The 24904-nt window shown below is 41.0% G+C and overlaps 2 protein-coding genes across 3 annotated transcripts; one reads left to right on the top strand and one right to left on the bottom strand.

Annotated features, from left to right (window-relative positions):
- Positions 1–180: 180 nt before the first annotated feature.
- On the bottom strand, positions 181–7689 carry LOC306856645 (putative glutamate receptor; the record flags this gene model as incomplete). The annotated part of the gene is made up of 9 exons (XM_079396003.1): positions 7623–7689; positions 5029–5060; positions 4743–4922; positions 4368–4594; positions 4103–4200; positions 2306–2523; positions 1983–2202; positions 496–740; positions 181–279 (listed from the first exon to the last, which is right to left on the bottom strand). The coding sequence occupies exons 1-9, from the start codon at positions 7678–7680 to the stop codon at positions 181–183; spliced, it is 1377 nt and encodes a 458-aa protein (XP_079252129.1). The 5' UTR covers positions 7681–7689.
- Positions 7690–9169: 1480 nt separating this feature from the next.
- On the top strand, positions 9170–24885 carry LOC306857074 (bromodomain and PHD finger-containing protein 3-like). 2 transcript variants are annotated; one of them, XM_079396743.1, is made up of 13 exons: positions 9170–9499; positions 15008–16545; positions 17312–17465; positions 17783–17914; positions 18054–18182; positions 18308–18620; positions 18829–19074; positions 21596–22174; positions 22287–22365; positions 23043–23128; positions 23208–23293; positions 23395–23549; positions 23639–24885. In XM_079396743.1, exons 2-13 carry the CDS (start codon positions 15053–15055, stop codon positions 23820–23822), a joined length of 3636 nt encoding a protein of 1211 aa, XP_079252869.1. In that variant the 5' UTR covers positions 9170–9499; positions 15008–15052; the 3' UTR covers positions 23823–24885. The 2 variants fall into 2 exon arrangements, with proteins under 2 accessions (XP_079252869.1, XP_079252870.1); XM_079396744.1 differs by lacking the exon at positions 21596–22174 and having other exon boundaries at positions 9186–9499; positions 23639–24883.
- The last annotated feature ends 19 nt before the right edge of the window (positions 24886–24904 follow it).

The following is a 24904-nucleotide window of genomic DNA, read 5'->3' on the forward strand; positions in this document are numbered from 1 at the left end:
AAAAAAAGATTATGTATTACAATCTCTGCCTTTTTACTACAGCTTATCTAAATCAGATCAAAATAGAAAATGTTAAAAAATATAATTTTCTAACTTGGGAAATAGTAATAATGCCTAGCACCAGATAATGTACAAACCTAATAATGTAAGACTTGCATATTACATCAGTTGTTGAGCATTTTATGCCTTGTTTTTGTCTGAGGTTTCCTGGTCTCCCTTTGTGTTGGTCATTTTCAAACGCTGGCTCAGCTCCTGAGTCAAAACTGCACAGCAGGATTTCTGTATCGACGAGAACAGGTTTATTTTCACAGACTGAATTATAATGAACAAAAACACATTGAAATGTGCTACTGTACAGTTGAAATCTGTGCTTAAATTTAACAGCAATGAAAAACTACATTTTTGTCCTGGTGTGGTAGTTCATTCAGATCATTTGTGTGCGTGCGTGTGTGTGTGTGTGTGTGTGTGTGTGTGTTTGTATTGGCATATACTTGCCTTCTGCTCCCCTGCAGTGCTGCGAGACTTTGAGGCGAGTTCAAATAAGGAGAGCAGCACTCCAATCCCAAGGCCTATAGCCAGAACCAGGAAGATGCCCTTTATGCTATGGGCCCTCAGAGACGAGCCTTTGGCACTATCTGGCATGCAGCTGCTGGCCCACCACTTAGTGCGCAGGTACGCCAGCTCCCCAGCCTCACTCAGCTGCAGGATGGCCACGCTCAGGTTCTTCAGCATTGGAGATCCTGTTCCAAAAATACTGTGGCATTAAAACCATTCACTGCAGCAATGGCAACATGTCTTGTGTCTCTTTTTGAAAAGTATTTTTGGGCTAAACTTTAAAGCAATAGTTCATGCAAATATTAAAATGAACTGACATTGTTTCCATCACCCTGTTTTTATGCGCACCTTGAAGCATTGCATCAGAAAAGAGTGATGGAAACACCAAATTTGAGAAAAAATCCCTTAGTTCGCAAAAAAAAAAAAAAAAAAAAAAAAATACGCTGGCTTGAGTTTTTGACTCGTGCGAAAAAGTGTGTTAATGTGAATAATGGGAGATGCAAACAAACCCCTCCACATGCATCAAAAAAGTATTGTGACTTTCGCGCAATGGGATGGCATAACCTGATCATTCTTTTAAGTCCGAGCAAAGTATGTTGTCAAAATATTTCTGTATATTTTCCTCCCAGAACTGTCTTACATGACTGCATTCCCAAACAGCAGGCATCCACCACTGAAAGCAATGACTGCATTTATTGTGTTTCATCTGCTCACTTTGAGGAGCAAGTAATTTATTATATATGAAAATTATTATATTCAGTGGCTTCTCCTACTTAGTGATATTTAGTGCCACGGTTTATCAGGAAGTGACGATTTTGTTCTCTTTGACTGGTTGGAAACAGTGCTTATTCGCAAATGTTTTATGCGAAATTCCAATTTTGCACACAAGTTAAATTCACAACCCAGCCATAGATGAGTTTGTTTCTTCATAAAAACAGATTTGGAGAAAATCTTCTCACCAGTGGAGCCTCTGCAGTGAATGGGTGCCATCAGAATGAGATGTGTGGATTATTTGTGATTGTGATGTCTTTATCGGCTGTTTGGACTCTCATTCTGACGGCACCCATTCACTGCAGAGGATCCATTGGTGAGCAAGAGATGTAATGCTAAATTTCTCCAAATCTGCTCTGAAGAAATAAACTCATCTTTGATGGCCTGAGGATGAATACATTTTTACTAAATTTGTATTTTTTGATGAACTATAGCCTTAATGTAAACGTTCTTTGAACAACAACAACAACATAACTTTAAAATTTCTCTCAGAAATTGTAGTAAATTTAACAAATAATTAAAGACACTGAGATCTTGTGAGAGAGGAAAGACTAAGACTAGTATTTCCTATTAAAACATACTCCAATAATCTTTATTTACAGCTTTGGAAATTAATTTTTACAGTGTACATCCATTAAAAACTGTATAAGTCTCACCAAGAGGAGTTACAATGCTGTAACCTCTCATCCCGATAACCTCATGCGCCCGGACTAGTTCACAATGGCGTGCCACAGCCAAGTCCAAGGACACTGATTCTCCAATAAAAGCATAGTTTCCTTCTTTTGCTCTCTGGACACCCTCATCCATAGAGGACACAAAACTCTTTCTCCGCTCCATGTGCTCATAGATGCGACGGTAAGATGGATTATTTGAGTTCTGTGCAAAAAGAAAACACATTACGGAATCTTTTCTGTAGCATCTGGTAGGAATAATTTTGAGTAATCGGAAAAATGTGACCAAATAATTCATGTGATCAGACCTTAAAGAAGGCAAGGGTGGAGGAGCCGGCAAGTGTTCCATATTCTACTACTTCCTGATTAGCCAAGTCCTCAAAGCCTTTAATCATGAGTGGTGCAGAGTCAGGCCCCTGAGAGGAACTGAGGCTGGAAAAGTAACAGGCCAGAAGCACCACGGCAAACAACCACCAGGTACAACTGATAACCCTTCCTGACACAGCTTTAGGGTGTGGGCCTGCACCTGCAGAAAGCAAAACAAATAAGAGGAAAAGACGTTATTATCTTCCATTATCAACGGCTGAAAAGTAGTTTAGATAGAAAAATAGCTGCAGGCAGCAATAAAGGGCCAAGCACCCCAGTGAACTATATCTTGTAATGCTGACTATACAGTATGTGGAAAATACATTGTAGGGCTACATATTCTTGTTTTTAAAGGATATAAGTATATTATTGCTTATATCTTTTGATAAGTTGGAGGTGCAGGTGTTAACATTTTGCAGACTCTGTAAAGGCATGGTGGTGCTGACATTTTCCAAGTTTTGTTTTTATATACCAAAGCACCACTAAGACAGAGCTCCACTTCCTGTTTGGCATCTTCGTAAGAAAATTGACAATGGTGCACTATACTTTCGCTTTTTTATTGCCATCTGTGGTTGAAAAAAAGGAAAGGAAAGGACATGTGGCATGGTGACCCATACTCAGAATTTGTGCTCTGCATTTAACCCATCCAAGTGCACACACAGTGAGAAGTGAACAAACACACACAAACACACCGTGAACACACACCCGGAGCAGTGGACAGCCAATGCTGCAGTGCCCAGGGAGCCATTGTGGGTTCGGTGCCTTGCTCAAGGGACTCACCTCAGTCGTGGTATTGAGAGGGTGGAGAGAGCGCTGGACATTCACTCCCCCCACCTACAAACCCTGCCGGACCTGAGACTCGAACCCGCAACCTTTTGGTTACAGGTCCGACTCTCTATCCATTAGGCCACGACTGCCCCTTTAAGTTAAAAACAATTGAAATGCTGGTACTTTTTACTGTTTATGGACAACAGTGCTTATCGTAGACTAAAGCCATAAAAACACTTTTGTTAACCGAAATAAAGCTGAAATAAAATAATTATTAGATGAAAACACATTAAATGAAAATTAGAAATGGTGCTTTGGCAACTAACTAAATTAGAGTTCATTTGAAGCACTAAAATGACTAACTGGAAATAATAAAAGCTAAAACTGAACTAAAACTAAAACAATTAAAACAATTTAATTAATTAAACCTAAAAATTAATATAAAATAAACTTTAAAAAGTCTGAAAAACTGAAATAATATAAATATTAGATTAAAAGTTTAAGTTGAGGCATCTGCAAATAAATAAGAACTAAAATTTAACTAAAACTGAAATAAAAATAACTTCAACCTAAATAGTAATATAAAAAAATGGCAAATGCAAATAGCTAAATTAAAATGAAAACTGAAAAAATAAAGACAAATGCTTATTCATAATATTAATAAAAACTATAATAGTATATAAAAATAATGGACCTGGTATAAACATGAAATTCAACTCAACCACTCAAAATCTAAATCATTATTGTAGGAATAACTTCCATAGTGCACTATTACGGTTCTGCAGAAGTGATGCTTAATATAAAATAATTTTGGTAAAGAAAAAAAATTCAAAATGGCCATATGGTGGACACTAGACAGATTATAAAATACATTCTGCATTCAAAGGATCAAGACTTTGGTCTTTTCAGTGCATGACTCCTAAAAACTGCTATTACATTCATACATTCATACATGATTCATACATGATTACCTTGCAGGCTTAGGGCTCCCGCAACGTACCACAAACTTTGGAGGAGAGTGAAGTGATTTGGCTCTGTCTCAGGCTGACTCCATTCACATGGACTCAACCTTGATATAAAAAGACAAATATAGAATTGAGTTTCAGAATCCTATTCAGAAAGCATCCTGGACAACAGCACAGCAGTTTTACAGCTTTACTAACTCAATGTTTTGTGCAGTAAATAAGTAAGGACTCTTGTTCTATGTGTCTGTGGTGTTCTCCTCCTTTCTCTGACCTTCCCACAATGCAGATGCAGACTGCAGTCACAAAGTATGCAATCAGGATGCCGAACCAGGTCTCCCCAGAGAAGGGGGAGAGGAAGTCAAAAAACCCGGCCTCTTCAGAAACTATATCTTTGCGGAGGAGGATACTGATTCCGGTCTGCATGTAAGGTTTTGTCATTCCCACTGCCTTCTCACGGGCAGCAGTGAGAGTGAGGGGAGCCACGGCGAGATCAGCTTCCTGTGAACAAAATACAAGGAAGGTTTGACATTACCTAGGAAGGATTAATATCATCGAGATCATTTGATTTCTATGCTGGTTTTCCATTTATATGCATCAGTACAGTACCAGTACCATTGTGTATTTTTCTGTAAAATTCATCACACACCCCTCTAACAACCTCCCCAATCATTCCGTTCCAATTTCCACTTTCATCCTGCCGGCCATACGCTCCATCCTTCACCAGGTGAACTTTGTATCTGAAACCCAGTTTCTTAGCCAGCTCAGTGAGCAGATCCATACAGTAGCCTTCCAACTGTGAGCCCTTGCTCATTGTGTAGGGGTCTTGCTGAAATCAAAAAATTCATACAACGTAAATAATAAATTATTATAAATAATGTGAAAATACAACATAACATAATCTTTTATCAGTTTTAAGTTATTTTCATCCTTACCTTGATGGTGGTAACTATCAGTTCTTGTCTTGCTGAAATGGAATATATTATATTATTAATATAATTTATTTATTTTAAACACAAATCCATTTATATAAACTATCGCCCAAAAGTGTGGAGTCAGTGGAGATTTTTAAAAAGAAGTCTCTTATGTGCTTAACAAAGCTGCATTCATTTAATCAAAAATACAGTAAAACAGTATATTGTGTAAATTGTATTATTACAATTTAAAATAACTGTTTTCCATTTTTATATATTTTAAAAACTAATTTATTCATGTTGGCAAAGTTGAATTTTCAGCAACCATTACTCCAGTCTTCAGTGTCTCATGATCCTTCAAAAATATGAAATAATATTCTAATTAGCTGATTTGCAGCTCAATAAATATGTTTCTAATTATCAGTGTTGACAACAGTTGTATTGCTTAATATTTGTTTTGTGGAAACCATGAATAGAATGTTAAATCTTAATGCATCTTAACGGATCTCAGGCTGCCTGGCAGACATCTCGGCATGGATGAAAGAACATCACCTACAGCTCAACCTGGCAAAGATGGAGCTTCTTGTCTTCCCTGCCACTCCGACTCTACAGCATGACTTCACGATTCAGTTAGGCTCATCAATGATTACCCCATCAACTTCGGTCAGAAATCTTGGTGTAATCTTTGATGACCAGCTGACCTTCAAAGAGCACATTGCAAAGACTACTCAATCCTGCAGGTTTGCACTACACAACATCAGAAAGATCAGGCCCTTTCTGACAAAACATGCTGCACAACTTCTTGTCCAGGCTCTTGTTGTTTCTAGACTAGACTACTGCAATGCTTCTGGCTGGTCTGCCATCAAACACAATCAAACCTCTACAAATGATTCAGAATGCAGCGGCACGACTGATCTTCAACGAGCCCAAAAGAGCGTATGTTACACCTCTCTTCATCTCCTTGCGCTGGCTACCAGTGGCAGCTCGCATCAAGTTCAAGACACTGATGCTTGCATACAGAACGACCACAGGCTCAGCACCCTCCTACTTCCACTCACTTTTACGAACCTACATCCCTTCCAGAAGTCTGAGATCTGCTAGTGAGTGACGCCTTGTGGTACAGAGAGGCTCAAAATCACTCTCCAGAACATTCTCGTTCACCATTCCTGGCTGGTGGAATAATCTTCCCACCCCATCCAAAATGCTGGATCCCTGTCAATCTTCAAGCAACAACTGAAAACTCATCTCTTTCGGCAGTACTTGACTTCATCCTAAACTAAACTAAAAAAAAAAAAAATTACTCTTTCCCTCTATCTTTCTCTCCCTCCCTTACTAGCTTGTACTTATTTGAACAATGACTGAGACTTGGTATTACGAGCACTTCCTCTGTCTGATTGCCTCTTCAAGATTAATCGCTTTTTGAACCCAAACGGTAGTTTGAACGGAAGTGTAGATAATACTAAGAATCTCATCACAGAACCCTGTTCATAACATCAATAAATTTGAAGGGATTGAAGTCGATAAACAAAACAGAGTCCTACTGAGTAAACACATTTGAAAACCTCAGATCTGTTCAAGAGTGTGTTTGTTCAAAAGCGACCTCAAGTTGACACAGAAAGACATGGCCAAGATTTCAGTGGCTCCTCTATTGATCTGCCAAATCAGTTGTCTGGCTGGCAGTCTCACTTCCTGCTGCATTTGTGTCACAAATAGCTCCATCTTAAATTAGCCAGAGTCATCAAAGAACCTTTTGTTCGGCAACTCCATCCTCACTCAGTCTGCGAATCTCGGGGAGATAATGATGAGTGAATGGCCCGGCTGCGTTTGATGCTCTCTTAGGCAGCTTCCGGGTTTCCGGAGCCCGCAAAGTTTGGCTGCATTTTTCCTACTCAGAAGTGCGAGACAACAATCTCATTGCAGGGCTGAACTGTGACTAATTGGAGTTACTGTTTTTTGACACTTGATCACAAAGGCCTGGTAAGGGCAGTCAAAGAGTATCTGAAGCTAAAGTTGAGCTAGGCCCTCAGGACTCCATCAACACCATAGAGTGATGTTGACACTCATCAGCTCCTCCTATTGAATTTATGACAGACACAGAGGGTCCTCGACGTGCTGTCATAGCTTGGCATGTCTTAAACACTGTCTGCTTGTTCAAGGCTTTGAATTGATTTATAACTGTTTTTGAGAGGGTTTCAGCTGGCTGACTTCCTCTCTGTCAGAATGGGGTATGAAGTGTGCCAAGCAGGATGTGGTCACTATCTTTGATGATGTGCCCAGATGACTGTTCAGCCATTTATCATATGACAGGCCTGTGAAATTCAAGAACTTCACGCAGCGAGGACAAGACAACTTGGCACAGATTTCATTGTAACTGCTGTTTATGAAATTACACGAGATGCCGTAAAAGTAACCAATGCCTCTATTGTATTTCTTTCAGAAACAGAACTGATTATACTGAAGTATTCTATACTATACAGGAAATAATTCAATGTGCTGCTGTGTGAAGCCATTACATCATAACAATTTCACATGAGACAAAAACATAGTAACTGCAGAACGCAAGAATATTTCACTTTTAAATTATATATCCATATATCAACAAACTTTCAAAATACCTGCTATGCCGATCTCTGACCCCAGCAGCAATACTACGCATAAAGAGACAATTCCCATGTTGCTGATCCTGACCTGCAAGCCAAACAGACAGTCTGGCTGTTTACATATTAACACATTTAAAAATATTAATGTATTCAAATGTATATATATATTAATTTAATTCTTTTTTTGCAATGTATGTGCATGCTATGTAGTCTATTTTATTGCAATTATTAATACTAGATAACCGTCTCTCCCTATACACATAGGTTATTTAGTATTAATACACATAATATGTGGTCAGCATGTGACTTTTAAATTCTATTTATATAAAATATATATAAATATGTTAATATATAAATGTTTACAAAGTAAAATATTATTATTATATGCATACATAAAATGTAAAAAGAAAATGTAAAAAGCCACATTTTATATGACTTTTGTTGAGGTTTATGACAGTAATAATAAATGAGAAGTTTCTACCATATGACCACCAATGCATTTTCAGAGCTTCCAGCGTACTTCAAATCAAACAGACATTAATGACTTTCTAAGTATCTATCAATCAAACAGCATCCTGCCAGTCTCACACTTACCATGATGTCTGCGATGAAATTCCACTGTGCTGGGGCAGCACTGACACTGACGCCGATCAAGACAGTGGTGTGCTTTACAATAATGAATTAGAGGGTTCCCACTAAAGGCTTGGGAAAAGCCAATGAGTTTTGGGGGGTGGAGAAAGTCATCCAAACACTTAGAATGAAATGTGGGTTGATAGAATATTCTGGAGCCGGATGAATTATACACTTGACATACTTCCAGAATATGTTAGATACAGACGATATTGAAAATACATGAAATTTTGATTTTAACATTTGTGTCCAAGTTCAGTTTATTATGTCAGTATGGCCCAAGACTGAATATAACAGCTAGAGTGCCCTCCAACACCAGTTTGTTTTGGGAAAGTGCTAATGAATACTACACATGCATAAAGTGTATACAGTGCATTAGAAGACGGTCTTTATATATTCAGTGGAAAAAGGAAAAGATTAAATAATCTCAGGTTTACATTTAGTCATTCGGCAGACGCTTTTGTCTTGTGTTGTTTAAAACAACACATTACAAAATGAAATAATTTATAATAATAATAGTCCTAATAATAATAATAGCTGATGGATAGTAAGTGGACAAAAATCACATACAGTACTATTAAAAGATGGTCTTTATATTCAGAGGAAAATGGAACGGACAAAAATTGTTTAAAATATAATTATATTATAATTATTATTATTATCACTATTATTATCTGTATTAATATTAACTACTGTGTCAAGTAGTTCGTCAAGAAATTACTAAAAAAGTTTATCGTCAAGAAATTATGTTTTTTTTCCCCAACGATGCACCATGCAACACACGGACGTTCATGTAGTATGTGAACATGGAGTCTATGCGCGCAAACAGATGAGGGAAGTCAGTCGCGTTGTTTTTCTCATCGCTCTCAGTCTCTATTGGCTTCAGTAAGACTCCACGGCCTCACGGTGACCATTTCGACCAATCACAGACCAGTGCGCATGATGCGCGCGCCAAGCGCAAACCCAACGCCGAGAATTCGCTTTTTTTCTAAAGGGGCGTATTTTTCTTGCCAATTTAATTACAAACCAACGTTCAATGCACCCGATACACTCTGCAATAATGTCAGGCGCCTATTTGAAACACTCGGGCACCATGTCAAGGTGTTAGTGTTGTGTAAACAGCCGGGATGTGTGTTTAGGAACGTTTTTGTGGGAAGTCTCATCGATGGAGGGTTGAGGAAGCCCGTCTTGCTACAGAAGAGGACGCTGTCGCCCCTGGATATGACCGGCATTCTCTGTCGTTTCGAGCGATCGATAAAAGAGTAAGTTTGCTGATTTATTTTCAACTGTTTTCTATAAACAGTAATGCCACGGAGGCAGGAAGCGCAGCGGTTGCTTGCTTGCACTCTCTAAACATGGCTCCAGCACTGAAAGGCGCTGCTTTGCTGCTGTACTCGGCGCTTTATTACATACAAGTGCTTTTTCTCTGCAGATACGCACACGGCATTTCATGCAAATAGCTATAGCGTCATGTGCAGTTATTTGTCGGTTGGTTGATAAAGTGTAATTACACCGTCAGAGTTTATTATCAGGAAAACAATCAAGGTTGAGACTGTCCATCAGCACTGCTAAAATGGCTGACTCGTCTATCTCGCTTCAGATTGGTATTTAGCGCTCTGCAACCGAACTACGTCAACTGGGTCGAGGAAACATTGAAGGTCTGCCCGGTGATTGGCTCGAATTATTCACGTGATATGTGCAAAGCACCCTATTGGTTCGTCTGATATATATTTATTTCCAACGTTTCAAATGGAGTGACATGCATGCTGTAAATGTGTATCTGCTAATTTTTAATAATTATAAGATGTTTATTGTTCACAATAAAGCATTTACTTTTACTGTTACAGCAAACACACCATGAAGGAGCAGAGTAGCTGTTACATTTGACAGTTAATTTTTTGGCAATGGCTATTTGCACTAGCAATAGAGGCTTACACTAAGTGAAAATAGCAGTATTTTTTAAAGATATGCTATTTACACTATGCAAATAGCTATATATTCTATTTACACTGTTAAAATAGCAGGGTTTTCTGCTACTTGTTGCAAATAGTGGCAATTATCTGCACTTTAGTATTGTATTACATTATAAAACAGTGTACAATAATAACTTTTTAATTCAAATTATTAAATGGATGCCACCTTATTGGTACAATAAAGCCCTCCCTACACCTACCCTGACCCTACCCGATACTTTATTTTCAACTTTTTGGTTATTTCCTTAATTTTTATTGAAAATAAATGCCTTTACGATGTGATATGAGATTTGAAAAGGGAGAAAAAAAAGTTTGTCAAAAGGCAGGTTTGAACCCTGGTCAATCGCGTCAAAAAGACCACGACAAGCTTTACCATCTGCGCCACTGGAGCTGATGTTCCCCTTCAATTCGGTCACGCTACATTGCTATGGGAAATACCTTTTTCTCAAATACTACTGAAGCCTTATTGAATCACGCCAGTGAAACTGGCCAATGGTGTTCAAGCACGCAAAATATGAGTGGGAATCCCACTCTATATAAGGCAGTGCTTGTACGTCATCCATTCAGAATCTTTTTCTTCAGCCAACCTTCTACTAGAAGCAGAAAACCTATCAACAAGACTACTCACCGTGATCTACACGCTGCAGCGGACACGCCTTTTCTTCCCCTGCTGTGTTCCGGTGAGCTTCGGAAGCAAGATGACTCGCGATTGCCTCTCCTGTGCGAAGCCAATCGAACTCTCTGATGGCCACGAATCGTGCGTTTTCTGCCTGGGTCGTGCCCACGCAGAGGTGGCGCTTGGTGGGTCGGACTGCCCCCACTGCGGAGATATGAGTCTCCGGCTCCGTGTGGCCATCATCCAAGGTGATGAACTCGCCCAACTAGCTCTGCCGCGCTCTTCCTCTGCAACCTCTTTCGAGCCAAGGGGGAAAGTGCCGCGAGTTTCTGATGCGGATCTGTCAGGATCAGGTGACGAGCCCGCGCCGGCTCAGTGCCCACGTGCTCCTCACCCACCTGCTGCAGGTCCCTTTCCAGTGCGCTTCATGACCGCTGATCTCCGCCCCTCCCCCGACGCTCAAGAAGTGGTGTCTTTCGGTGCCATGAAGGGCACTGAAGAGGAGGATGATGCCATTTCGGTGGCAGCGTCTGCGAGAGAGGAGTGATACCAAAGATACCCCAAGGAGACCTGGCCCCTTTTTCCCCGAGGTGCACGATGAGATAAAAAAGTCGTATAACGGGCCATTCACCAGTCGGGTGCATAATCCGGGATCCTCCCTCCTGTCTTCTGTGGATGGAGCTGACCTAGTAGGGTATGTCAAACTCCCCCCCGTGGAAGAAGCCGTGGCTGCCCATCTCTGTCCGTCAGCCGCGGTGAACTGGAGAATGAGAAACAACGCGTCTATCCCCTCTAAACATTGCCGCGCCACTGCAAACCTCGCCGGCAAAGCTTTCTCCACGGCGGGCCAGGCAGCTTCAGCACTGCACGTGATGGCGATACTCCAGGTATATCAGGCCAAGCTGCTCAAGTCTCTGGATGAGCACAGTGACGCGCAACTGTTTGCACACGCTGACCCCTTGGCGCAATATGACTCTGTATCACCGGGGTGTTCGTATTGGCCAAGTGATCAGGAGAAAGAATGTTACGACAGATGCATCGAGCACAGGCTGGGGAGCCGTATGCGATGGCAGACCAGCCTTCGGGACATGGTCAGAAACGGAGAAGCCATGGCCCATAAACTGTCTGGAGCTCCGTGCTGTACACCTAGCGCTCGACTGCTTTCTCCCAGACATTCTTCACCATCACGTTCTCATCAGGACAGACAGCATGACAGTGGTAGCGTTTATAAATTGCCAAGGCGGTGTGAGCTCGCGACCACTTCTGCGGCTGGCGAGAGGCCTCCTTCTGTGGGCAGATCGACACCTCCTCTCCATCTGTGCAGTACATGTCCCCGGACGCCTGAACTACGGCGCGGATTTACTGTCGAGGGGCGGGGTAATCCACGGGGAGTGGAGATTACACCCTCTGACAGTCAAAATGATTTGGAGTGTATTCGGCAGAGTGGAGGTGGATCTTTTCGCATCAGCGGAGAATACTCACTGCCCGCTGTGTTATTCATTGACACACTCTCCCCTGGTAGTGGATGCACTAGCTCACAGCTGGCCGAAAGTACGCAAGTATGCCTTTCCTCCAGTGAAACTTCTGCCTCGCGTGCTTTGCAAAATCAGAGAGGAAAAGGAATCTGTTCTGTTAGTGGCACCAAAATGGCCCAATCAGCTGTGGTTCCCAGAACTGGTGGAGATGCTGGTAGCCCCCACCCCCCCGTGGACTATCCCACTGAAGAGAGACCTCCTCTCTCAAGCACAAGGAACGATATGGCACCCAAATCCGGAGTCATGGAGCCTTCATGTCTGGCCGCTCGACGGAGCTTGCCAGTAACGGATGCACTTCCTCAGCGCGTGCTGAACACTATCTCTGAGGCTAGGGCTCCTTCCACGAGGCGTCTCTACGCACATAAATGGAGAGTTTTTTCAAGTTGGTGCGTATCGCGGGGCGAAAACCCAATCAACTGCCCGATACCAATAATTCTTGCCTTCCTCCAAGAGCGATTTGATAGTGGTCGTATGCCATCCACATTGAAAGTGTATGTGGCCTCTGTAACAGCCTTTCACGCGCACGTTGAAAATCGCCCGATCGGCAGAAATGAACTGATCATACGGTTTTTAAAAGGAGCAAGAAGCCTGAACCCTCCTCGCCCTTCTACTCTACCCACTTGGGACTTGGCGCTTGTGCTTGACGCTCTCACGGGACCCCCGTTCAGGCCCATACAATCAGCAAACTTGCGAGCGCTCTCTCTCAAGACAGCGCTCCTGCTCGCGCTGGCCTCTGTTAAGCGAGTTGGAGACCTGCAGGTGCAGGTCTCCAATGGCATATCTATTCAGGACATTTACACTTTTGCGAGGTTTTATAACCTAGATGTGTCGTCGCTTGCCTCGCATGTGCTGTCAGTGCAAGCAGCGCACGCGCCTACTCAGCCTCAGCTATGATCTGTGTATCAGTGGTTTCGACTAGGTCGTATACACCCTGTATTGACGCACCACCAATTCAATGCGGTCCCTAACAGTCTATCACAGTGTTTTGATATAGTTCACCACGTCTTTTAGGACTTGATCACCATCATACTCTGCTTATTGAGCACCGCTACGGCTGTGCATCATAACACATGATTTCCGTGTCACCGAGCTCAGGATCTTAGAATGCAAGTTGCTTCAGTCAAAGAATCTGAATGGATGACGTACAATCACTGCCTTATATAGAGTGGGATTCCCGCTCATATTTCGCGCGCTTGAACGCCATTGGCCAGTTTCACTGGCGTGATTCAATAAGGCTTCAGTAGTATTCAAGAAAAAGGTATTTCCCATAGCAATGTCTCGTTCCCTCATTTTCGGGGAACCGAGAGCAATTCATAGCCGTTTTTTTATAATGTTCACTATCCCAGTTACATGGGTTGTGGGCGGAGTTAGTGTAAATAGCCTTTGCCAACAAGGGGGGCTATTTGCACTAATCATTGCTAAAAGCCATTAAAGGTACACTCCACTTTTTTATTTTTGTAAATAGGCTCATTTTATAACTCCCCAAGAGTAGGCGCAATGATATTACGCAGCGCCTGAAAGTAGTCCCCAGCTATATCATACGCTATTGAGCTGGGGACTACTTTCAGGCGCTGCGTAATATCATTGCGCCTGCTGCACCCACGGTACGGCAGCAAAGTTATTATTACGCCAGAATGAGAGTATAGTTCCTAGCCATATCAGCCTAGAAAATCGCAACTTTTCATTTTCCGTTGGTCTCAGTGCACGATGTAACTACAGAAGAGTCAATCTTTAAATAGGAAAATTATCGAAACTGTTTGGTCATTTTTGAGCGAGATGCTAACGGTCTAATCCGATTCAATGATCTATGCTAAGCTAAGCTAAAAGTGCTACCACCAGACCCGGAGATCATGGTTTTTATGGTTTATGGCAAGACACTATATGAATAGGGTAAACTTTTTTTTTTTTTCATTTTTTTTTTTTTTTTTTTAACTAATATATCATATCATATATATATATATATATATATATATATACATTTTGCATTGAAGTGTACAAATGAACAATCTCTTAAGTAAAAACCTTCCAAATATAGATATTGATGGTGTATGTAAGTCCTTAAAACTGATTTGTAGCAAAGTCCCTTTGAAGGAAAGTCTGTTCACTTGGCGGCCATATTTGCAACGCCACCGGGCAGCTCAAACAAGACCAAGTCCTATCTAAATGAATGGGGGAATCCTGAAATCTCAAAAACTGCTCGCTGAAGTCGCAAATAAATAATATATTTCAAATCAGTAACTAAATCTGAAGTGAACTGCCCCATGAATGTTGTTTCTTATGCTCAAATTGTGTTAAAAAAGCTTATTTTTCAGGCTAGTCCAGCCAATGAGTATGCGTAGTTATAACGTGCTAAAGACGACGTATGCGGATTGGCTGGTCTAGCCTCAGGTTTCTATGGGAACCGGAGCTTCAAACGGCGACTCCAGTGACTCAATGACTTTACCAATTAGTGATTGGCTCTTTCATTTAGAAGGCGGGACTATTCCTCCATATTGCGCGTTGCACTTTCTACCATTCATACATATAGGAGTGAACCGACTTTGTATTTCTATAGTCTTTGCCTGTAGTGTCTTGTCTTAGTTTTTTTTTTTTTTGCAGTATCTGCTCAATATTTGTAACATATATTTATTATTTTTATCTTTGCAGGTACTTATGTCCATTCATATTTTAGCATTTATATAGACGACTCCAATGAGGAAGTTAAGAAAACGAGTTGGCCAGTCCAGGGCTGGAGGCTTTGGGAGAGGAATGGTCAGAGGAGAGGATAAGGGGCAGGTTGGTCCATCCAGCCACGCTGACACAGATGCTCTGCTCTGTCCGCCTTCTCCATGCGGACTGAACTTCTCTACGACCAGAGACACACTTACATATGCACAGGCTCAGAAAATGGTGGAGATTGAGCTGGAAGGACGGCTCCACCGGATCAACATCTGTGACCAGCTCTCCATTGTAACAGAAGATGAGATGCTGGCTCAGGATCTGACGGAATGCAACAGTAACAAAGAGAACAGCGAGCAGAGACAGGGAAACAAACAGACCGCATCTAAAAGCAAGCGGAAAGATGGCAAACATGTAGCCAAAAAGAAATCAAGCTCTCAGTATAGCTTGCAAAACCAGGTGGCCCATAACCAAACCCCCTTGCCTAAGCCTACGTTTCATATGGTGGACACTTTCATGGCTTCAGAGGCTCCTCCTCTTCCTGTGGCTTATTACCGCTACATGGAGAAGTCAGGGGAAGAGCTGGACAACGAAGCTGAGTATGACATGGACGAGGAGGACATGGCTTGGCTAGAGATGGTCAATCGAAAGCGTGTGTCCGATGGACACGCTTCAGTCCCCCCTGATACATTCGAGTTACTGATTGACCGACTTGAGCGCGAGTCCATTTTGGAGTCCCGCAGCCAGACGCTGTCCCAGAGCACCGTCGACGAAGATGCCTACTGTTGCGTTTGCCTCGACGATGAGTGTCTCAATAGCAACGTCATCCTGTTCTGCGATATCTGCAACCTCGCTGTGCACCAGGAATGTTACGGCGTGCCTTACATCCCTGAGGGCCAGTGGCTGTGCAGGCGCTGTCTGCAGTCCCCGTCGCGTCCCGTCGATTGTGTCCTCTGCCCCAATCGGGGAGGTGCGTTCAAGCAAACCAGCGACGGAAGCTGGGCCCATGTCATCTGTGCCATATGGATCCCTGAAGTGTGCTTTGCCAACACGGTGTTCCTGGAGCCCGTGGAGGGAGTGAAGAACATTCCCCCTGCGCGATGGAAGCTCACCTGTTACCTGTGCAAACAGAAAGGCAGGGGGGCGTCTATTCAGTGCCACAAAGCAAACTGTTACAGGGCGTTTCACGTCACTTGTGCCCAGAGAGCCGGGCTCTATATGAAAATCGACCCCGTGCGTGAGACCGGCACCAACGGCACCACTTTTACTGTGAAGAAGACTGCTTATTGCGAGAACCACTCGCCTCCTGGCACGGGGACCGAGGGAGATGAAGACAACGGGTTGGTTGGGGGCAGGGGTAACAGAGGTCAGAGGTCATACACATTAGGGCCTCCGCTGCAGCAAAACCAAAATGGGCGGAAAAAAGGTTCAGCAGCACAACAGAGGAAAACGCAGAACAATCCGGCAGGGACCTCGCGGAAGACGGGAGTGCCGCTCCTGCTGGTGCCACAGATACCGTCCTTCCGGTAAATGTTTTTGTCTGTTATGTTTGGTCTTTTCTTCTTACCTTACTGTAAACACTGTAAGAACCTTATCTTCACCTTATATTTGGTCAGTGTGGAGGTGTGGAAGTGACTGAATTCTAAAATCAGCATCAAATTGAATTGATACCGTTTATCTTCCTAAAACACCGTCTAGGCTGGAAAATAATGTTAAACAATGATAGCTTAAGGCTACTGTTTTAGGAGTTTGGGGTCAGTAAGTTTTTTTTTATTTTTTTTTTATTTATTTTTTTTTTAAGAAATTCATAGTTGTGTTCAGTAAGAATGCATTACATTGATCAAAAGTGTCAGTAAATACTTGTACTTTGTAACAACAAATTTCTATTGAAATAAATGCTGCTTTATATTATACTAATATTTTACAGTATTACTATTTTTACTTTATTTTTGATCAAGCATAAGAGACTTCTTTCAAAAACATTAAAAAAATGGCAAACAAATATATTTTAAATATATATAGCAATATTATTGGGATACATCAAGTTGATTTTGAGGATGAACTTGACCTGAACTTGACCCTGCCTTGGATACAGACATGTTTCAAAGTTCTTTATGAGCACATCTAGGTCTAGCTCTTTTATAATCGCTTTTTATAATCCTAATGGATAAAGTGAACATAATTGTATATCCTGTGTTACTTTAGAAATGTATTACATTACAGATGAGAAACAGGATGTGAATGTTTCATGTAGAATTTAACAATTGGCCTTAATCATATTTTTTTAAATAGGCTCAACAAGATTTGCACAGGGGTTTCTGTTGAAAGGAAGAATCAGTTTATGCAGAGGCTCCACAATTACTGGCTGCTAAAGCGTCACTCTCGTAATGGAGTGCCGCTCATCCGCCGGCTCCATTCTCATCTACAGGCTCAGAAGTCAGAGCAGGTTAGTGTGCTGTAACACATTACGCTTTTATTGACAGTAAAGAGTATAAATAATGTGTTCTCCATCTATTAATAACCAAGCCCACACAGAATCTGTGCCAGCAAAGCGCTGCTGATTTCTACAAATTTGCAGCACTCGTCATTCACACTTTCCCTGCCCCATGCTTGTTTGTGTATTACATATTATGGCTGATTTGATCATGTTTTCAAATCTTTTTTGCATAGGACAAAAGTGTTGCTTACTGAGTGTGTTAAACGACCAAAGATCGCTTGTATGTGCATTACATTCACAGATTTTTAAATGTTTTTCAATTTTAGAGAGAGCCAGATGCAAAGTTGCTGGCTGTCAGAGAAGAGCTAAAGTACTGGCAGAAGCTTCGTCAGGACCTGGAAAAAGCTCGTCTTCTTATTGAGCTCATTAGAAAGAGGGAGAGACTTAAAAGAGAACAGGTGACACAGATCTCTTCATTCTGTAATGTTCTTTTATTACATTGACAAGGCCCTGTTCTCTGCAAACCATCACTTATTGCCAGAAGAGGTAATTACTAATTCACAGCATCGGTTTAATTTGGCTCTCTTTTCTGGTAAGATGAAACTTCAGCAGGCTGTGCTGGAGCTGCAGCTCACCCCAGCGCTGATGTTTCTGCGCTCTACGCTGGAGCAGTTGCAGGAGAAAGACACTGATCGTATTTTCACCTCACCGGTCAATTTGAAGGAGGTGAGGGATTAACACATTTCATTTAGCCGTGAACATGACACATCTACATGACGTAGACTGATCTTTTTATTTTGAGAGAGCAAGGAAAATCCTGTTTTCCATTTGTCCTTTTTAATGTTTCCCAGGTTCCAGACTATCTGGAGTTTGTTTCTGAGCCGATGGACTTCTCTACGATGCATGACAAGCTGGAGGCCCATAAATACTCATCTGTGGCTGACTTGGAAAGTGATTTCAATCTCATGATATCCAACTGTCTGAGATACAACTCCAATGACACAGTGTTCCACAAAGCTGCCATGCAACTTCGGGAGGTGGGCGGAGCCGTTCTGAGACACGCCCAACTCCAGGCTCTCAGCATAGGCCTCGATCCCAGCACAGGCCTGCACCTGCCAAAAAAGGCCAGCACACACAACGCCACAGTCTCCTGGTGGGATGAAGGTGAACATTCATGTCTGCTTCTTCCAAAACCAAAAGTCCCCAAAATAGTGTATAGCCTTTTAATGACATGATTAAAAATGTAAATTCTGTCATTATATGCTTGCCTTCATGTCAATTTAAAGCTTCAGAAAGAATAAAAAAACACAATAAATGTAGCCCACCATGAATATTAATCATTAAATTTTTCTTTCTATCAAATGACTTACAGTTGACTTGCTCTTGGACCCTGAAAATCGTGTGCACATGTGTCCTGAGGAACAGCTGAAAACCCTGCTGGACAAACTGGATCTGATGGCGTCTATGCGCACCAGCGGAGGTCGCACAAAACGCATGCGCCTGCTGCGCAGAGAAATTAACAGCCTTCGTCACAAAATCAGCCACCAGGACCGCAACTCACGACTGCTGAATGTGAAAATTAAAGGGGAAAAGATGGATTACATAACCTCTAACACAGGTAATGCAAAATAAACAAGATAAATCATGTCCAGAGGATGTGTAAATAAATGCCTGGAAAATGTCTGCCATTCTCAGAGTCTGTCTGCCAGACTCTAGAAAATTCTAGGGGTAAAAGGAGTGTAAAAAAGGAGAGGCTGAGAGAACTGCCGTCTCCAGTCCCAGGGCAGGTACACAAGAATGCTCAGCAATACCAGTTTTAAGCAAATAAACCAAAGGTATTTTATTTAACAGAATGTGGCTTCAGGAGGGGAAAAGGCCAAAACAATAAACAAAAATTTCCTCTGACTAGGGTTTTAAGAAATAACTTACCTATCCATATAAAATGAAATAAAATACATTTTACTTCCCTGACTTCCACTCTAACTCAAACACAGGAGAAAAAAAAGGTAATTTCAAAAGTAAATGGCATCCACCTCCCTACAAAAGTTTTCCACTTAAAGGAAAATGCCACCATTTTTTCATATTCCAATATGTTCTTCCCTCAACTTAGATGAGTTGATGCGTACCTCTCCCGTCTCAGTGCGTGCACTAAATCGCTGTAGTGCACGGCGCCACTATGCTAGCGTTTAGCTTAGCACCATTCATTCCTTAGGATCCAAACAGGGATGAATTTTGAATCCACCAAACACTTCCATCTTTTCCCTATTTAAAGACGGTTGCATGAGTAGTTACACGAGTAAGTATGGTGACACTAAATAAAACGTGGTGAATTTTCTAAGCGGATAAAAAATAAGTGCACTTTGCAGCACTTCGACCTCCTGAAAACTCCCCCTCCCCCTCTCCCTATTTCACTAAATGCAAAAGAGGAAAAAAAACAAAGTAACATGTATAACACTTAAATTCCAGTACTATCGGCCCTGGACAGCGCATCAGCAATCACATTTTCAGAGCCTTTCATATGACGAATGTCAAGGTTATATTCTTGAACAATTAACTCGCATCGCATCAAGCGTTGATTTGAATTAGACATCTGGGCGAGGAAAGTTAAGGGGTTGTGATCGGTGTACACAAGAAGAGGAGTTGCGCTACCTCCTACGTAAACATCAAAGTGTTGAAGCGCAAGTAAGAGAGCAAGAGCCTCTTTCTCGATGGTACTATATTGCTTCTGATAGGACGTAAACTTCTTTGAAAAATAGGAGATTGGATGAGCAATACCATGTTCATCTTCTTGTAATAACACTCAACCTGCACTGGCATCCACTTGCAATTTAAATGACTTTTCAAAGTTAGGGGCCGAGAGCAAAGGTGCATTACACAACAGGTCTTTCACTGCATTAAAAGCTAGGGAGCATTCACAATCCCAGATTAACTTTCGGCTACTGCTTAAGAGATCAGTGAGTGGGGAAACTACTGCAGAGAAGTTTCTGCAAAATCCTCGGTAGTAGCCTGCCATACCGAGAAATCGGCGCAACTTACGCTTATTGCTGGGGTAGGGAACTGTAAGATAGCCTCCACTTTGGCAACAACAGGTCTCACACATCCCTGGCCCACTTGTTTCCCCAAATAAGTGACTACTGCTTTTCCAAATTCATATTTGGCAGCATGTAAAGTTAGTGACACTGCTGCCAACTAATTGAATACACTCTCAAGTGTTTTAACATGCTCTGTCCATGTGCTTGAATAGACAACAATATCGTCGATGTAGACCTCACAATCTGTGACACCTGCCAGGACCCTCTGCATCAGGCGTTGAAAGGTAGCGGGGGCATTTCGCATTCCAAACGCTAAAACCTTGTACTGCATGAAATGATCTGGTATCACAAACGCGGACATTTCAGAGGCACGGGGAGTGAGAGGGACTTGCCAGTAGAACCTTAAGGACACAAAGTTAGCGGAGCCCACCTTCCACATGAGCTGACAGGAACTTTGTCTAACACTCTTCCCTATCTTACAGACTGCCAAAGTAAAGAACTATGTCCCTATGGACGTAACATCAGGGAAGTAAAAATAATATTATGGATGCCACCAATGTCTATATTTTAAGGAAGACCATTTGTGCCTCAGTAAAAAAAAAAAATGAATAAAAAGATAATTGCAGCTATTTTTCATATTCGCGACATATTTTTTGTGGATGACCTTATATCTGTATTTTACTATCAGTGTTGGTTTAGTACTATTTATATAATAGTGTAGCATATATATATAATTATTATAATTTTTTTTAGCTTTTATTCTTAGACTTTTTATTTGCTTGTAAGTTTTAGTAATATTGTGTTTTGTCATTTTTATTATTTTTTTTATCATTTTTATTTAGCTTCATTTTATTTTTTTCATTTTATTTACTTTATTAAAATTTCAATAGAAAAATTTAGCTAAGAATAATAACAAGGGTTACTATTTGTTATTTTAAACTCTCACAGTTACCTTTTTAATTGAGGCACAAATGGCTTCTACAATAGACCATGGCAGAAAACGTACAACCCAGTCTGTCAAGTGACAGATAATGATTGTTTTTAATTCAGACTTAATGAGTTACATGTAACTTTAAGTTACTCATTAATCTCTTTCCATGGTTGAAGACCTAAAGAAATCAACATCACAAAAAGTGCAGGAACCCACTTGTCCGGCCTCTTCACCTTTACCTGGAGATGCTCCACCAAACCCGCCTATGTTCTGCCTTGAGATGGGACAGACCACCACTCCAGCGGAGTCAAATAAACCTGGCAGCAGAAAACGGAGGGCAAAAGGAAAAGAAAGGGGCCTGAAAGAAAATCATGATCAGATTTTAGAAGACGACGAGAATTTCCACAGAAAAGAGCAGGACCCCAGCACTCAGGAGGATGCAGTGATCAGGGTTTCCTCCACAGAGAGCCCATCAGATTTGCCCAAGATGGGTGTGGGTCGTCGGACGTCGATTCTCTTTAAGAAAGCTAAAAATGGAACCAGACTAACAAAGGACAAGCCTCTTTTATTTCAAAATGGAGTCAGCAAAGCCGAAAATTATGTATCGCCGGAGCAGACCACACCAGCCAAATTATTGTCAGCACCACCAGCCCCAAAATCGCCCCCTCCGTCCCCTCACCAGCTGAGATCCAGAGGACTGAGTACATGCTCGGACGGAGAAGGAGAAAAGGCCCACTCTTCAACTGAAGAAACTGGTACTGGAATATCTTTACTGAGGCGATTACTCAAGTTCACTGAGCAGTGATTTAAGTGCTGTCCACCACGATGTGTTTAATATGCTAAAGTGCTCTAATGCTCTTTATTTAGGCATCACAAATGGACTCAAGAGACACAGCGGCAACTCATCAGATTCAGAAAGCTGTACTCCCACCTTCCCAGCACACAGGTAGTGGATGCTGTCAGCGTGCTTTAAATGCTGTCACTAGGGTCCCAGTTTAGATTTGGTGTTAACATCTGTCTGCAGTGATTTGATTCGCCTTGACAGACCACTGATTACATTTACATTGAGGTTTTTATTTCAAATATATGCTGTTCTTTCGTACCCTGAACCCTGAACAAATTCAACATTGCTAATATTGAGAAATGCTTCTTGAGCAGAAAAGCAACATATTAAAGTGACACTGAAGACTGGAGTAATGGATCATAAAAATTCAGCTTTGTATAAAATGAATTACATATTTAAATTACAAAAAATAAGAAATAATAATAAGAAAAAAAGAATTAATAAGAATTACAAAAATTACATTTCTATTTTAATACTGTTTTAAGAGTTATTTTAAACTGTAATTATATTTCACAATATTACTGTTTAACTTTTCAACACTAGTGTACATTAAAAGTAAAGAAATCACTGCACAGCAAAATAGAAATTTTCCCCTCATCATTTGAAATGTAGTCTCATTACATGTATGCCATAATATTTTGCACCAATTTACCTGAAAGTGATAGTTTTGTTCTTTTTAACACACTTGCCAAATAAGCGAGGTGTTTTATAAACATTAATGGCTTAAAAAACAAGAGCTTTGTATTTTAAAAACGTATATCTTCTAATGTTCTCTGCAGTTCCTTGCCTCCAAAACGCAGTCGTGGAAAACCAGCTCTCAGCAAAGTTCCTGTTGGTGAGGAGGAGAATGGAGTTTCTAATGCAAGTGAGTACAACATTTACCTTTTAAACTATATTGCTCTTTCATTCGTTTTGATCAACTATCATTGTCTTCATCAATGTAGGCAAAGAAACTTCTCAAAATGACGAGATGGAACCTCTTACCTTGGTTTGGGCAAAATGTCGTGGATACCCCTCATACCCTGCAATGGTAAGGATCACATGGTGTTGAATATATACACGAGACACTTGAATAAATTATTTAGTACATCCACCCTATCCTAGCCTTAAAGTAATGATGGTTTTCAACAGATTGTCAATCCTAATATGCCCCGGGAAGGAATTCTTCACAATGGCATTCCCATCCCAGTGCCTCCAGCAGATGTTTTGGATCTGGGTAAACGAAGACAGGAGGAGACAGAGGAGAAGCTCTTTCTTGTGCTGTTTTTTGATACAAAAAGAACCTGGTAAGGAGAAACGTACATTTCATGAAACATATTTCAAAGTCTGTTTTAGGTCTACTGAAGTCACAGTTTTATTATTAATTGACAATCAGGCAGTGGCTGCCATTGGACAAGCTCCATCACATGGGCATTGACGACACTGTAGACAGGCTGCGTCTGATGGAGGGCAAGAAACCGAATGTGCGGAAGTCAGTACACATGGCGTACGACAGGGCGATGACGCACCTGAGCCACGTGAAGGAAAACTCAACCTTTAACCCCTCAAATTTTATATAAAAGACTTCTATTAAATGTTTGTCTAAACTGACTGTAAGATACCATTGAAGGTACGTTCGTAACATCCAGATGTTTATCGGTTTTTATACCAGTGATTCATAAGCTCTTTTTTTTTTTTTTTATGTTTTCCTACCCTCTGTAACTCAAGGCACATCATAAATCAAACCTGCTTAACTTTTAAGATTGTCATTCAACCAAGATTTTTAAGAATGTTTTAACTTCACTTATTGTACTTGCATTATGTTGAAATGTTTGGTCCATTTTTGTCCGTTTTCTTGAATGTGAGGTGAAAGTATCACTTATGTTGCCAATGCACCAGTGTTCGGGCAGTACAATTCAGGAACTTTGTGCTAAAATGTATTTTGTAATTGTTTACTTGGATACATTTCTGGACTTCATGGATGTGCACAAAAAAGTTGTATTGCCCTTAGAGCTGCTGGTTAATCATTCTTGTGTGATCATATATGCTTTTCGTCTTGATCAGTTTCCAACTTGAGTGTCTGGATTTTTACTACCATGGCAGTTTTAACCTACTGTGAGGTGCCACTAAATGAAAATATTGCTTACACCGAGCATCTATTTTATGTCTTTTTTAAGTTAACATGTGCCCTTTATTTTAAAGAAAGGCTGTGTTTGTTAAAAAGCTTGTAATTGTGGGTGGAGATAACTGTGTAAATATAAACGCATGTAGAAAATATGCACAAATGTGTTTTTAAAATCTGAAATGTAAATTAATGACAAACTTTGTACATGTCATTTTAATTTATTTGGAGTGGTTATGAAAAAGTTATTTAATAGTTATTGAGAAGGTTTAATTTAACAGCTCTGTAGAGCTTTATATTGTTCAGAAGGCATTACTGCTTAATGCAATTGTTCCTTAGTGGTCTACGGTGAGAGAACATTATAGAGTAAAATACTATGTAGTCTCTTAGATCATGTACGCAGCGTAAAAGAGAAATGTGTTTTTTTTTTTTAAAGCCTGTGAAAAAGCTAATAGTACCAAACAAAAAATGTCTGAAACGGTATTTTCTCAAACGAGAAATAAAAACACTGTTGGACTTACGTTTCCCTCTCTGTCATCT

This window comes from Barbus barbus (genome assembly GCF_936440315.1).
Source record: "Barbus barbus genome assembly, chromosome: 37".
In the NCBI taxonomy this organism is placed as follows: domain Eukaryota; kingdom Metazoa; phylum Chordata; class Actinopteri; order Cypriniformes; family Cyprinidae; genus Barbus; species Barbus barbus.

Coding starts and splice junctions, on each gene's coding strand:
- LOC306857074 (XM_079396743.1), top strand. CDS start 15,053: ATGAGGAAGTTAAGAAAACGAGTTGGCCAGTCCAGGGCTGGAGGCTTT. Junction 17,466..17,782: donor AGGCTCAGAAGTCAGAGCAG/GTTAGTGTGCTG, acceptor TTTCAATTTTAG/AGAGAGCCAGATGCAAAGTT. Junction 23,294..23,394: donor ACCCCTCATACCCTGCAATG/GTAAGGATCACA, acceptor GGTTTTCAACAG/ATTGTCAATCCTAATATGCC.